Source organism: Crassostrea angulata, chromosome 2 (assembly GCF_025612915.1).
Source record: "Crassostrea angulata isolate pt1a10 chromosome 2, ASM2561291v2, whole genome shotgun sequence".
NCBI lineage: Eukaryota > Metazoa > Mollusca > Bivalvia > Ostreida > Ostreidae > Magallana > Magallana angulata.
This window is the reverse complement of record NC_069112.1, coordinates 37,187,349-37,202,034: the sequence shown is the minus strand read 5'-3', so window position 1 is coordinate 37,202,034 and position 14,686 is coordinate 37,187,349. Positions and strand designations below refer to the sequence as shown.

Genomic DNA, 14,686 nt, shown 5'->3' with positions numbered 1-14,686 from the left:
AGATTGTTTATAAACTGTATCTTTATTAGAGAACTCAAGATTATAAGCATTTCAGGTAAATATACAAAAGAAGACTTTTTTCCTTATATTTCAAAAATGACAACTAAAACGTGACTGACTTAAAAAAAACCTTAAACGCGTGCGATAACATATACAAACTACACACAGTTGTATCTTGCTGTTAAAAAATACACAATTGAACTGCATCATTATTTTTTTTTACAAGCTGAAGTTAAAATTAATAATATATAAATTATCAATAATGAAAAAAATGTTTTGTGATATATTGTTAAGTCTATAAAATGTCTAGCTGCAGGTCTGTAGCTCCTGGTCTAAATATCTGATGGACGACTTTGAAGCTACGATTCCGTACGTATTAAAAACGTGTGGAAATAGGCTTTATCAGTCAATACTTAGCAGAATGTTTAGTTTTAGTGCGTTGTAAATTGCAACTTTTTAACACGTACGAAACTAGATCCCCAGTCGCTCATCGAAAATTGCTGCAGACGGAGAGCTACTTACCTTCAGCTATAAAATTGGCAAACCCATATTCAAACAATTTTATAAAATTACTGGCTTTCTGTAGAACAAAAACGATTTTATTTGATGACAGCAATCCCAATAACAAGAAGTGACATTAAATGGTAAATCATGAAATGGTTCACCACATTATTCCACTTGCGGACACGACATAGGATTGCTTATTCGTGGATCTGTGCCATGATTCCAACATTTTCTTAATCGGGATAGAAGTCTTAAAACAGGAGGTGAAAACATGAAGTATATCAAAGGATTCAAACAACTATTAACAAGCAATGAGAAAGAAAACATAGCATGAACAAAGTATAATCTTCTGTTTAGAAGTGACCTGTTTTTCAACACTGCATAGTCGATTATGTAAAATAAAGGATATATTGTGCTGAGAAGATAAATCACGATAATAATCCAAAACATCAACGGCATCGAATTTGCTATTCTGGTTCGTCGAATCAAAGCTGTTTGGTTATACAGATAATACAGCTTTCGAACATTAAAAACAACTACAATAATAAATGGTAATCCACAAACATACAACATAAACCCAACCTCAGCAAACCATGTTGTTTCGGAAGATATCATGTTCAACAAAAATAGCACTGTAACTGTTCCGTATCCGATGGAAACGACAACAGAGCTTATCCACACGGCGATAGACATCAACAGAATCTTTTTACAAGTCATTTTCAAACTTTTCAGGGGTTTAGTAATGAAAACAAAACGTACGTATGATACTAACACCATATGGAAAAATGCCGAGTGAAGAAATAAAAAGGTGAATATCGCATATATATATTCATGTATCTGGACGTATGTTGGAGTGTGCAGCCGTTTGGATACAGCAACAAAACACACGGTGATAGAATTTCCAATTAATCCAATGAAGAACAAAACCGATGCAGCAATAACAATATACGTATTCGCCATTGTACTGCGTGTTTAACCGATACACAGTTTTACTATAACGAATATCAAACTTTTTTCTGCAACACTGCTAGTATCAGTACATAAGTCTCATATGTTGTCTGTAAATTAAGATATAGTTATATCATAAACGCATAGTATATTCTAATTCTAATGTAAATACGACTGATAACGGAAGGAAAGTAACATTTCATCTCTTTAACGTCCGACAAAAAAAAAATACACATTGAACATCTATTGTAAATTTAAACAAAGTGTTAGAAAAGAAATGAATATTTTACTCACTGGTATACTAGGCTAAACCTATTTTCTTCAATTTGTATGACCAGAACCCAACGTCATCAAAATTGTCTTGCCACTCAACCCAGTTCTCAATGAGAATCTTTAAAGAGAAGTGCATAAATATAAATTTAATACTCAGACATTAGTTTGCGTATTGCTAAGAGGAGAGGAGTTTTGTGGGCGATGACAGTGGAGTTAGTATCTTTTTATGCATTATTATTATTTCCATCCGGTTTAAAGTTAACATGTATGTCACGTGACATGGTTGAAGAGAACCAAGCAGTGTTTCTTTGTGTACTCTTCACAGAGAGAAATGTATGTGCATACATATAAAGCTTACTTTATCGAACATCCTGTTATCAAGCATTTCCCAGTACACTGAATATGAGGTCAACGTAAACGCTACAAAGTACATAAAGGGTCGTTTATACTTTGCCGAAATAAAAAAAATTAAAACAGAATTAATGAACAAAACCAACTTTGATTTCTCTACATATATTTTTTTAATAATGTAACGGCGCAGCACTAATAATGCATAACGTCAGTGGTTTTTAAAGTGAATGCGTATTGTTATACATATACGAGGGTCAATCAAAAAATACGAAGACAATGTGGCTGTCTATCATATATTTTTCATGAAAGTCATACTTAACAGATTAATCTGTGCACCAACACTTATATTATTGATATGCAAAGTTTTAGTCCATTTGATGAAACGGTATTTTTGTTACCCCTTTTTAAAAACAACATGTTTTGTCACCACGGCGCATGGTAACGTTCAAAACATGACGTAACGATTAAACACGCACAGTTTAAAGATATACCCCGCCTTTATATCACGCTTAGTCTCTTGTGCCTTTCTCCTTACAATTTAAAATTGCACTGAACCACTCAACATCTTATTTGCACACATTTGTTCGAGAATCATTAGTTAGTTCTTCAAAGTTTTCATTTTCTAACCTTGTATCTATTAGTTTACAGTAAGGATAACCCTGAACGTTGGTTGAGGTTAATTATTTTTTTACCAAATATTTACAGATATTCTACTCTCTTTCGGATTGTTTTATATTCAAAATACAATTACCACCACCCCCACAAAATTTATTACAGTGAAATACAAACTTGAAAATAATTGTTGACTTATTTTTTGCACCATTTAGCATTTTCACATCTTGTGTCGGCTTTTACCTCGGTTAAATTCATTTTGTTTGTACCTGTCGTTGCGCCGTGACGTTCGGCGACGTCGATGGTTTTAGTCAATTCTAAAGAGGATTATATGTCTTTAGATACTAATATCTGTTCGACAAAACAATATATCCCGTCATTGTTTGGAACATAGAATACCAAGACAAAACTTAATAGGAGGTTTCAATATTATTTGGTTTTTAAGCCCAATTTATAGAGATATAACTTTCAACATTATATGGTTTATTGTTGACATAACACAAATTTTGACCGTGCGCCGTGACCTCATTTTTGCAGGATTAGATTCTAAATAATTTTTAGAAATAAAGGAATTTTTTAACTTTTTTTCTTGCAAATTTTTTGAAACGGGTGCGTCTTTTTACCCCAATGAACCCCAATGATACCCCAATGAACCCCAATGATACCCCAATGAACTTTGAAATACCCAAATGATACTAAGTATGTTCATAATTGATACACTTAATGAATTTTATGTAAAAACATGTTACACAAATGAAATTTCAACTACATGCCGTTTTTTCTCCGATTGGGTCATATCTTGTAATGGGAAATGATTAGAATTTTTTAAGCTAAAATTTGACTCAAAGATTGTTTGTGACCTTTAATTATGTCCTGATGGGAGCTTTGGTCATTCGTGCTAGTTCAACATAACTTTAAGAAAAAGAGACATAACGATTCTTTTCCATTAGAGAAAGACTTCAGTTTTGATATTTTCATTTGTGAGCTTGCTCGCAGTACCTCAAGTTTCGTAAAAAAAACAAACAAACATAATCAAAGTACATTGTGTAGATGTATTAAACAGGCCTTTAACGTGTCGGGTCTAATGTATAGATACTAAGCCAGTAAATTGAATATATAGAGCACTGAAAATGGCTAACAACGCGAATTTTCACAATTTCAATTTTTCGTGTCGCTAGCCATTTTTAGTGCTTTATATACGAGTGGACCCATATACGAGGGGTTTTCAGTAATTATTGAGACAGTTTCTCTTATTCGTTTAGGAACAAAGATTAACCTTTGAAATTTCACAAAAATCTAAATAAGGATCAAGTTTATTGATGTGAAAAGTTTTCTGTCTACGGCATGATTAGATCATCCCTAGTTAGCTGTTCAACGTGCCTTGGACCAGTGACCCGGCACAAGTTCTGCAAATTTTTCGCAACGTCATTTTAACGCTTCTCATTGCTCCTGTGTTTTAAACACCTTACAAACGAACAGAAAGAAGACTTGTTCTTTATTTCTCATCTTTTGTTTACATTTCAAGATGTCATCATTTACATTTTCTCTCATTCCTGATTTTTTGTGGAAAAAATTTCGGGTTATTTTTAAACGAAAGTCAAATTACTGTAAATGTCTCCTTCAGTCATTTTGTACATACGTGCAATTATTTTAGAACTGTTGACAAAAGTTATCGTGTAAAAAAAGCTTGATATTTAGTCCCTTTGTTTTAATTCTAGTAAAACCATCAGTAAAAAACCATCAGTATGACGAACTGAAGCTATTTATCCCTTGTCATCGTATAGTTTTTGTTTAAGCAATTGCTTGGCCTTAAAAGGTCTTCTTCTGATATTTCAACCAGTTTGAAGTATATTCGCTGCGCCGCCTTGACGTCAAAATTCAATGTAAAGTCGTTGTCATATTCGTATTTCAACTCAAACATCAGTGAAACTTGGTCAAAAGGTCAATGAACGGATTGTGTTCTACGTCTTTACGAATAAATGATGAATGCAGAAAAAGGACAGTTGAATGAGATAACCCCTTCTCTCCCCAATTGCTTTTTAATTTTGCTCCCCAATTGCTTTAAATTCTTATTTGGGACAGTATTAAAAAATTATAGAGAAATTTGACATTGGAACAAATTGAATATATCATCCATTTCAGTGTGGATTTTTTAAAACCCTGCCAGCTCCTCTAAATATTCAGTCATGGTTTGGATTTTTTTTTTAATTTTAAAGAATAGTTTTTAAAACGAGAATTAAGAAAACTTTCGGTCAAAAATGAACAAAAACAAAAAGGAAAAAAAAACCTTGATATTAATTATATTCATGTACGGTGTTTATTCACACAATTGCGCGGAAGATCTTTTATTTATGCAGACATTTAGTTTCATTGGGGTATTAATATTTCAAAGTTCATTAGGGTATCATTGGGATATCATTTGGTATCATAGGGGTATCATTAGGTGTATTTGGGTATCATTGGGGGTAACATTGGGGTTCATTGAGGTAACATTGGGGTATCATTGGGGTTCATTGGGGTAAAAAGACGCACCGGTTTGAAACTATTGCTAAATTATGTTTACCGAATTTTGTAATGATATGACGTTAAGTAACATAGCTTTGACAAAAGTCTTCGTATTTTTTGATTGACCCTCGTACACCCTAGATCTTGCATAAAACATTCGATATTTTTAGGATAGAATAGTTATTCATTTGTTAGTCAGCATAATTATAGACGATTTTTGTTGGTTTATCTCTTTTATTCTGTAATGATATTTAAAGTACGCAATTAAAAAGTACTGAAAGATGCTTGGAAAATTTTTAAGACACTAATCTCAAAATATTTGCATATGGATTTGATTTGGGGAATTCGTTTAGGTCATGCTCGTATTTAAATGTAAAACTGAATAAAATGCTCAGAACATATATGTAGTAGGAGACCACATTAAGGGAACTAATAAAAAAAATCAGCAGTACGCATATTCGACCAATTAAAAAATGTGTGGTTCTGAGGCATGCATTGTTTTGGCTCGCTAATGCTTTCAAAATTCGAACGTACGCAATTGGAAACGTCACATCAACAAACAAGTTGATGATATTTTTGTGTGATGTGGTTTTAAGTTAAAAGGTTTAAATTTAAAAAAAAAAACAACAATTGAGCCTATGTTGATTTTATATTGTTAATAATCGCGATAACTCTATTGTTTACGTACATGTATCCACAATGAGCTAACGTGATAAAGAAACTTTCATAAATCAAACTTTGTACAACCTTACTTAGGCCGATTGTAAACTGATGATTTATTTCACACCAATGAGGTTACAGTGTTAATAATAAAAAAATATGGATTTCCAGTTCACGTGATCGGTTGACCTTTTCCTTAGTATAACTTAAGTCAGCTTTTACCTTACTCCATGGTCAATCAGGGGTTACCGTTTAAATACCACAATTTGTATTTCTATTGATAATTTTAGGAGTATTTTGTTTCATGTTTTATTTTTGGTTTCTTTGTAATAAATTTGGATTTGAAATTCTCTTGAGTGTTTGAAAATAGCATTTGCTTAACCACATTGCATTTGGTGGCAGCGGTCGTTGATTATCTGTTTTCATGAAAGTCGAGATAGATCAATCGTGAAGGTTTGTCATTGGTACATATAAGTAAAGTTAAATATAAATAAAATAATCAGTTTATTATGTTGTTAGTCAAATATTGTCTATCCAAAGGTGTAAGTAAATTCAGGCAAAGTTCACCCTTATCTTCTGTAGAGATAAGAATTTAAGATAATTATATATGCAATAGTAGGTAGATGCTGCCGGCTGATATTTTATAGGTAAACGTGTTCTTTTAAGTATTTATGACCATGTCTGAGATGGATAACTTTAGGACCTGGGGAGCAATTTAGGACCGATTGATATTTGGTTTAACCTGATAATTGCCTATGTATCAAACAAAAAAAGTGGGTTGATTTCAGTTAGTTGACATGTTAACTCCTCATCACTGGACTATATAGAGACTGAATTATGAAACACTCGCATGCTGACTGACGTTTTTCATACTAGCTGTCAGACTATAATCAATCATATCATTGTGTACGGATTTTTTCATTTTTGGGAGTTGGTATTTATCAACTCTCCTATGCAGTTATTCTCGCAAACCGGAAGAAAAAAATGTTTTGGCCTAATCACAAATCATCACCGCTGACAAAACATAGCACTTAAAAAATAATCGATAAATTTGAACTTTTGTATGAAGAAGCCTTGTTTTTGAAGGAAATTTAGTAATTAATACCTTTAAAAAAGTAAGGTTTTAAATGGTATCAACAATTAAGATATTTTTGTAGTGGTATGTATGTCTACGCCAGAGTTTCATAACGTCGGTTCTGTTTGGAATCAAACAAAGACTAACCAATCTAAAGATATGACCAGTACTTACGTAGACTAGACTAGAAAAACAGTGAAAATGGTTTTTTGCATCTTGTGCCCTTTGTTTTACCATCAATTGACTCTTTATAAAGCTTCGATACCATCATATCCACTTCTTTCAAAAGACAATTTCAGATGTTTATAACAAAGACCAGAAGCAGCAATTTTTTTAGCCATGAATTTAGACAATATTTTTTATGGAACTAGATGTGAAAGAGAGGTGACATTTACATTTTTGGATTTTCTATAGTAAACATAAGACAACGGAAAACTATATTTCAACATTGTGGACTCTAAAAGAGAATGAAACTTCAAAAGGCACTCTAAGGCAATGGCATCATTTAATGCATTATGCGCATTATGAGACAAACCTGCATCGTGAACCAATGATGACTGGGAATAGCTTTCCTTGCCTGGTAATAAATCTGTAAATAGCGGTAAACTGTCTACAAATCCTATAATATGATCAAAATTAAAACAGGTTTTAGATACACTGTTCATAAAAACAAATTAGTCAAAGGACTTGGCATTATGGGATACCAGAACTGGGCTGTTGAACTCTTTTATCCAAGTGGAAAATCTCGCAAGAGCCTAAGGTAATGGTACAGCATCACTCTTCTATCCTTCCTTGTATAGTGCAATACCATCAACGGATATCCCGGTTGTTGCTGAAGCAAAATGGCTTATCTCTTCATCTAGAAGCACATACTGGTTGAATTGTCTTTCCCCGCAGCTTGCAGCTATTTACGTAATTGATGATAATCCTAAAGCAAGGGAAATGTATTTCTAAATAAAAGAAAATCCCAAAATTACTGCATTAAAATTTATAGATATATATGGACAACAATAATTGCATATTGTAATAATATGAAAAATATATGTCCTTTTATTTGTCTACATTTGTCAAAACACATACCAAGACTTGTAGTCTCCAGATCAAATCAGATGAACGCAAAATTTCCAAAGAGTTGATATAGTGGGCAAGGATGATGGAAGAGGGATCTCATGATTATCATCTGCCGTAGAAGAGTCTCCCAAGTTTACACCAGACGCATACATGGTACCCTCTCTCATTTAAAGATCTTTTAGCATGCTAACCGCGATTTCACATTCCATTCCTGTTTCAATATGAATTTATTAATTAATATTTTTACCTTTCTAAAATAAATCAAACCATAATGTACGGTATGTGTCATTATTTTCTGAAGGTTATTTTAGACCAAAAATTGCTCATGTTACAGTCGGACTGTTATTTTACCTTTAGTACTACCATCCCAATTTTTTCTGCAGTCATGTTGTTTTGGTGATTTCTTGGATAATGCAGACTGTTACAGACTGTTACAGCTTTTGTTTCTTACGGCATAACTTGCATGCATGACCTGTAATATATAATTTGTTATAGAAAGTTTATTCATAAATACTGCTCATATTGGTATTTATCATACATATTCCTAAAAATGCAATTAATCTAAGAAAAGAAAATACAACATAATTCACTTTTAAATATTGAATTCACCTGCAAAATGCTGTAGGATCTTCCACTACTACGCTTCTGTCATCCTGCATCGAAGGAAACTTCTACCCCCTCACTAAGAAAACATAATTTTTTTTTTCAAAATCTGTTTGTAAAAATTTACAAACTATATAAAATATTGCAAGTATTCGATTTGAAAAATATATTTCATTTTTTTCTGCTTATTTCACATGTTTGTGAAAGTATTGGAATGCATCTATAATTTGATTTAAAAAAAAGAAGAAAAAAACCACGAAATACATACACGTACATGTAACAAAGTTCTATTTCCTTGGCTGCATACTCCTCAAAAGACTTGTTTGCAATTTCTTCAATTTTTCTCAAAACTTCTCTTTCTCTTGCCTTCAAAGACTTTGATGAGATTCAAGGAATATTTAAACATGCAAGCAATGCATTTATTGCATTTGTACCTAAACCAGTATTTAACATTCCTGTAAGAAACCAAGAAATAGCAATTTATGAAAAATGTTAATATTTGCTTGTCATACAATATTGTATTGGGAGAAAAATAATATCCATATCCAAATTGTCATACATATATTTTTACGCATTTTATTTTATGACTATTATGTTACCTGAAGCAAGCTTTGTATAAACATCCCAAGTGTAGGATGATTTTCTTGTGAATTTGTCTTCTACACCATAGGTACTAGTGTGTCTCTTCCCTGAAGATATTAGGCTGACATTTTGGCAGGAGGAGCATACAATGCTTTAAATGCTCCCCAATCCAAAATGCTGTTCATCTACACAGTTTTTTAAATGCAGTGGCTGGTGGCATGCAGTGCATCCTCGATGAAGTTGTTCTGCCATTTATGCAATTTTCACCACTCGTCTGCCTTCTTTCCAACTTATTTTTAGAGGATTTTCTGTTTAAAAGTTGTATTTCATTTTTCATTTAAATAACTAAGCTATTTCTATATTCTCATTACCTTAAATCTTGATATAAAATATTTGATAAAATAATTTATTATTGTTGATTATGATAAAATTCATCATTTTATGTTGAACAAAACTATTGTTTATCTTCAGTTTCAGTGTCTGATTTCGTTGTTATCCGCCCATGCAGTTTAGGATGATTTGTATCCTTTTCACTATGTAAAACAAAGGGGGAAAATATTACGTTATTGGTTATTGACTATACTAACTTATCATTATGTGAAGACGAAAATTTATATTTGTACTTTGGATTTTATAAAAAAAAACAAAAAACAAATACCATTACCTGGAAGATATTACAGGGTGGTTACAGTCATTTGGCGGGATTTCCACCACTGGTGCTGATGATAAACTCACGTATTTGATATGGGGTTTCTTCTTAGAGGAATATGCATGGTCATGTAACGCATGCACTTCAGATAAATCTTCTCTGTTGTTGTTGTTTAAATCGAATGTCTGTGTTTGATCCACGAATCGACCATTCTTGTCTCTTCGTTTATCAACTTTCCGATTCTTTATCTTCACCATTGATGTTGTCAGGCACTATTATTACCTTACTTGTGAAAAGAGCTGGTTTTAGGATAGATAACTCTTCCAGTACGATGTAAGAGTTATAGAACATAAAGGTGAAAATATTTTTTGTGTAGAGATAAAAACGCTTTAAAATGGCAGCCACCCCCATCCTCGTTAAAGACAGAATTAATACCTTCAAAATCCACGACGCATAATGTAGCAGTAATCAAAATATTTTTTGATAATTGTATCTAAGCAATACAATGGAAAATGGAAATGAGATAATTGGAAGAAAAAGTAATTTAGGAAACAATCTTTTAGCTTGAAACGATTTAAGATTTTCCCTTAACAAACTCTCTCTTTATTGTGATCGGCTTCGGTCGATCACTACTGTGTCCATATGAGGTATCCGGTAAATGCTTCCACGTGCGCACACATTTCGCATGCATAAGTAGTTCTTATAAAAACTTGAAGCTTTGGTTTAGTATTTTTATAACTTTTGACTGGGTTTTATTTCAATTCAGTTACCTTTAGAGATGCAAACATACATTACAGTTCGACCTGTTAATTAAAGAATGCACATTTTGTCTCACGCGTAAGAATTCCGATCGAAAGGTTCATTCATTAATGCAGTTGACCTTGATGAACTGACCTCGATCATAAGAAGATGCTCCATGAACTGACCTCGATCTACTGATGTTGCATAAGTGTAGCTAGGAAGACGGCTTGATTTATAAACAACTCCAGGCCACGTTATAATGCGACCTCAATAGCAAGTTATGATGGCATTCAATGTTTTTCAGTCGCATTAAATTATTTTAATACAACTCTTTCTTTGTATACGTGTTACATGAAGAGCTCTACTCAGTATTCTGAAGAAGAAGATACATTAACATTTAATAATTACGTTAAAAATATAAAATTAGACAAGGAGTTTACGAACGGCTCTCCCCAAATGAATTTCCAAATTTAATTTGTTGACGGTTTATAATGATGAAATTATGGTGTAAAGATTCAAAAAATTCTAAATTTTCTAAAAATACATTACTTTTTTAATTATTTTACATCAAACTGTTCATGTTGATTGCATCTAGATATCTTTATTGCCGATCATTTCTTTAAAAGGAATACTTGTTCTTCAATACAATCGGCCACGTTGGTTGGGGATGAACAGTCTGCGTTCAATCTCTTTTCCATATCGATAATTTTGGGTACCCTATTCTCAAAAGCGACTGGGTGTTTATAAACTAGTGAACCACTGGCCACGTACATCTTTTCAGGTGGCCGTTGAGACATTTAGTCATATCAACGTTTTATAACGTCTAGACCCTTGGTTTCTGTGATAGTAATATGCATTATTTACCCTCTGGCCGAAAAATTACTTATGTTACTTTATGAAAAGTGATCTTTAAAAATCCCGATGTTTCCTAATTTTTAACAGGGATTTCCAAAAAAAAAATATCTGGTTATTGAAATGGTGAAAATGGTGGGCGGGCGGTTGGCAAAAGGGTACCCCTATTGTGCGAATAAATTCTTTTAAGTTCTCAAGAAAGGATGTTGTTCTTTTCAAGATCAATTGTTCATACATTTGTACACCAGTGGTGTTGATATTGCTAGGATTATGATTTTTGGTAATTTATTTCAAAAATAAAATACCAGCTGTTGAACTTATTCTTTTTTTTGGTAAAATGATGCCTTTATGGTACCCCTAGTGTACGGAAAACTCTTTCTGCAGTTTTCAAGATAGGAAGTAAATATTTTGCAGATCAATTGTATAATAGAGGTGTTCATAGTGCTAGGATTTTGATTTTTAATAATTTATGAATAAAAAATACCAGCTGTAAAAATTAGTTATATCTTGGCAATAATTTAAAACCAACTGTACTCTTTTATGTCTGATTATTTGCATTATGTCAGTTGGTGGAACACTTCCATTACGGTTTTCTGAACAAGGTGTTTTCATGCGCAGTAGATTGTCAGCGTTTGACCTGCAAAGTTAACTTTTGTAGCCATCTCTTTCATAAACGAAGCAAGGTTTTTTCAACTTTTCACTTAAAAAACCGTTTATCGGTACGAGGGTCATATCAAGAGATGGTTCTTTTTTATAGGTAGAATGGGTCCTTATCTTACGAATATTGTATCGAATGAATATTTTTGCTACATATAGTTTGTAAAGATCAATCGGATCTCTTGCATTCCAAGTCTAAAACATTTTGGGTTTGATTTTGCGGATGTCCACAATATTTTCCCCTGTTCTTTTTTATGTTTGTCTTTCGTTATATTCGAGATATCTGTGCCGTCAATTTTCAATTTGATATCCACCAATCCTAAATTGTAATGTTCTGTCACTCCTCTTAAACCAAAACAAATGATATTATTCAACCAGAGAGTGTACAAAGGTGCTTCAGGAGTTTCATTGCCAACAATTTTCTTTTCTTACGTATCATATCTTTCATATGTTAATTTTTCGTCTGTTATCGCGTAGGTTTTCATTCGTCAGGGTCTGATAGGTATCGATAGGAGGTCATCTTTACACTCTACATTTGCATAAAATCTAAATATACACTGCACCCAAACTTATCGCATAGAAGCTGTAATGGAGGTCGCCTCATTGCTTGTAACCATCTCTACATTTGCATACCATCTAAATACATCCCAACTTATCATATACATGCCTTTATCTGTTTAATGAGTGGTGTAACTCTTCAATACTCTGCAGTTGGAGGTTACATAGAAAACAGGCATGATTTATTTGTCTGTCAACTTTTAAAGAGTTCCTAATGATTGTCTAAAGCCCTGATTGGTCAGATGTTGAGGTCGTGTGAAAATGACTTCCTATCTATACCTGTAAGATCCTGACAAGTTTAAAGGGAAGGGGTGGTTTTATTTTGACTGATGACAATCCTATTTTGACTGTAATGGAAGACCTCCTTGTTTTATGCAACGAACTCAATTCTAGTTTTTTCACTGTTTCTTCCTATATGATTGGCTTTAGTTTATCTTTTGAGGATATGATAGAGTTTATTTGCAGGATAGGATACAGGATATACGATAGGATAGGATAGTTTTTTTCAACTTTCTCGATAGCAGCACTGTATATGATTGGCTTTAGTTTATCTTCCGTTCATGTATATCCCCCAAAGTTACAACTATCAATCGATTTTTTACCATATATTGTTCAAAATAATAGGAGAATGTGCAATAGTTAGTCGTTAACATAAAAGACATGGTCGCTTCCCAACATCTTAAATAAGCTGCGACAAACATTTGACTATGCAGCTTTATCTCTCTCCGGCCACATTGGTGACAAACACGTGCAGTTACATTTACAAACTACAAACAGTAATGTTTTGCGGTTAAAAAATACGAAATTGAACTCCATCATTATTTTTTTTACAAGTTTAATTAAGTCTATAAAACTTCTAGCTGCAGGTCTGTAGCTCCTTGTCTAAAAAATTGATGGACGACCAATTTGAAAAAGCTTTATTGGTCAATAATTAGCCGAATTTTTAGTTTTAGTGCGACTTTTTAACAGTACGAAACTAGATTCCCGGTCGCTCATCTTAAATTGTTGCAGATGGAGAACAACTTAAATTCAGTTATAAAATTGGAAGACCCATATTCAAACAATTTCATAATATTACTGTCTTTTTGTAGAACAAAAACGATTTTATTTGACAAAGGAAATCACAATTACGAACTAGGATTGCTTATACATGGATATGTGCCATGATTACAACATTTTCTTAATTGGGATAGGAGTCTCAAAACAGGGGGTGAAAACATGAAATATACCAAAGGATTCAAACAACTATTAACAAGCAATGAAAAGAAAAACATATCATGTACTAAGTCTAATCTTATATTTAGAAGTGAACTGTTTAACAATGCATAGTTAATTGTGTAAATTAAAGGATATATTGTGCTAAGTAGATAAATCAAAATAATAATCCAAAACATCAGCGACATCGAATTTGCTATTCTGGTTCGTCGAACCAAAGCTGTTTGGTTATACAGATAATACACCTTTCGAACATTGAAAACAACTACAATAATAAATAGTAATCCACAAACATACAAAGCAAACCAAACCTCAGCAAACACTGTTGTTTCCAAAGATACTACGTCTAATAAAAGTAGCACTTTGTCTGCTCCGTATCCGATGGAAACGACAACAGAGCTTATCCAAACGGCAAAGGACATCCACAAAATTCGTTTACAAGTCAGATTCAAACTGCGGAGAGGATTTGTAATGAAAACAAAACGTACATATGATACTAATACCATATGGAAACATGCAGAATGAAAGCATAAAAAAGTAAATATCGCATACATAGCATCTCGAGAGTAATCTTTTAAAAAATATTCAAAAAGACCTGGTATAATACGGACATATTGCGTCACGGAGACGAGTAGTTCTGTCACTGCTAGGCATCCAATGGTGACGTATGTCGGAGTGTGAAGTTGTTTGGACACAGCAACAAAACACACAGTAAATGAATTTCCAATAAATCCAATGCAAAACAAAACCGATGCAGCAATAAAAACATACGTATTTACCATTTTACTGCGTAATGTCCCAATACACAATCTTTCCAAATAAATATAAAG

General features: G+C 32.9%; 2 protein-coding genes across 2 annotated transcripts; both read right to left on the bottom strand.

Moving 5' to 3' along the window:
- Positions 1-669: 669 nt before the first annotated feature.
- LOC128172315 (uncharacterized) lies at positions 670-1,491 on the bottom strand. The gene has a single exon (XM_052838109.1). It carries the CDS (start codon positions 1,462-1,464, stop codon positions 670-672), a length of 795 nt encoding a protein of 264 aa, XP_052694069.1. The 5' UTR covers positions 1,465-1,491.
- A 12,277-nt stretch (positions 1,492-13,768) lies between these two features.
- LOC128174280 (olfactory receptor 2M7-like) lies at positions 13,769-14,686 on the bottom strand. Its single transcript, XM_052839869.1, has one exon. It carries the CDS (start codon positions 14,636-14,638, stop codon positions 13,769-13,771), a length of 870 nt encoding a protein of 289 aa, XP_052695829.1. The 5' UTR covers positions 14,639-14,686.

Excerpts from the sequence above, each read along its gene's own strand:
- LOC128172315 (XM_052838109.1), bottom strand. The coding sequence starts at position 1,464 with ATGGCGAATACGTATATTGTTATTGCTGCATCGGTTTTGTTCTTCATT.
- LOC128174280 (XM_052839869.1), bottom strand. The coding sequence starts at position 14,638 with ATGGTAAATACGTATGTTTTTATTGCTGCATCGGTTTTGTTTTGCATT.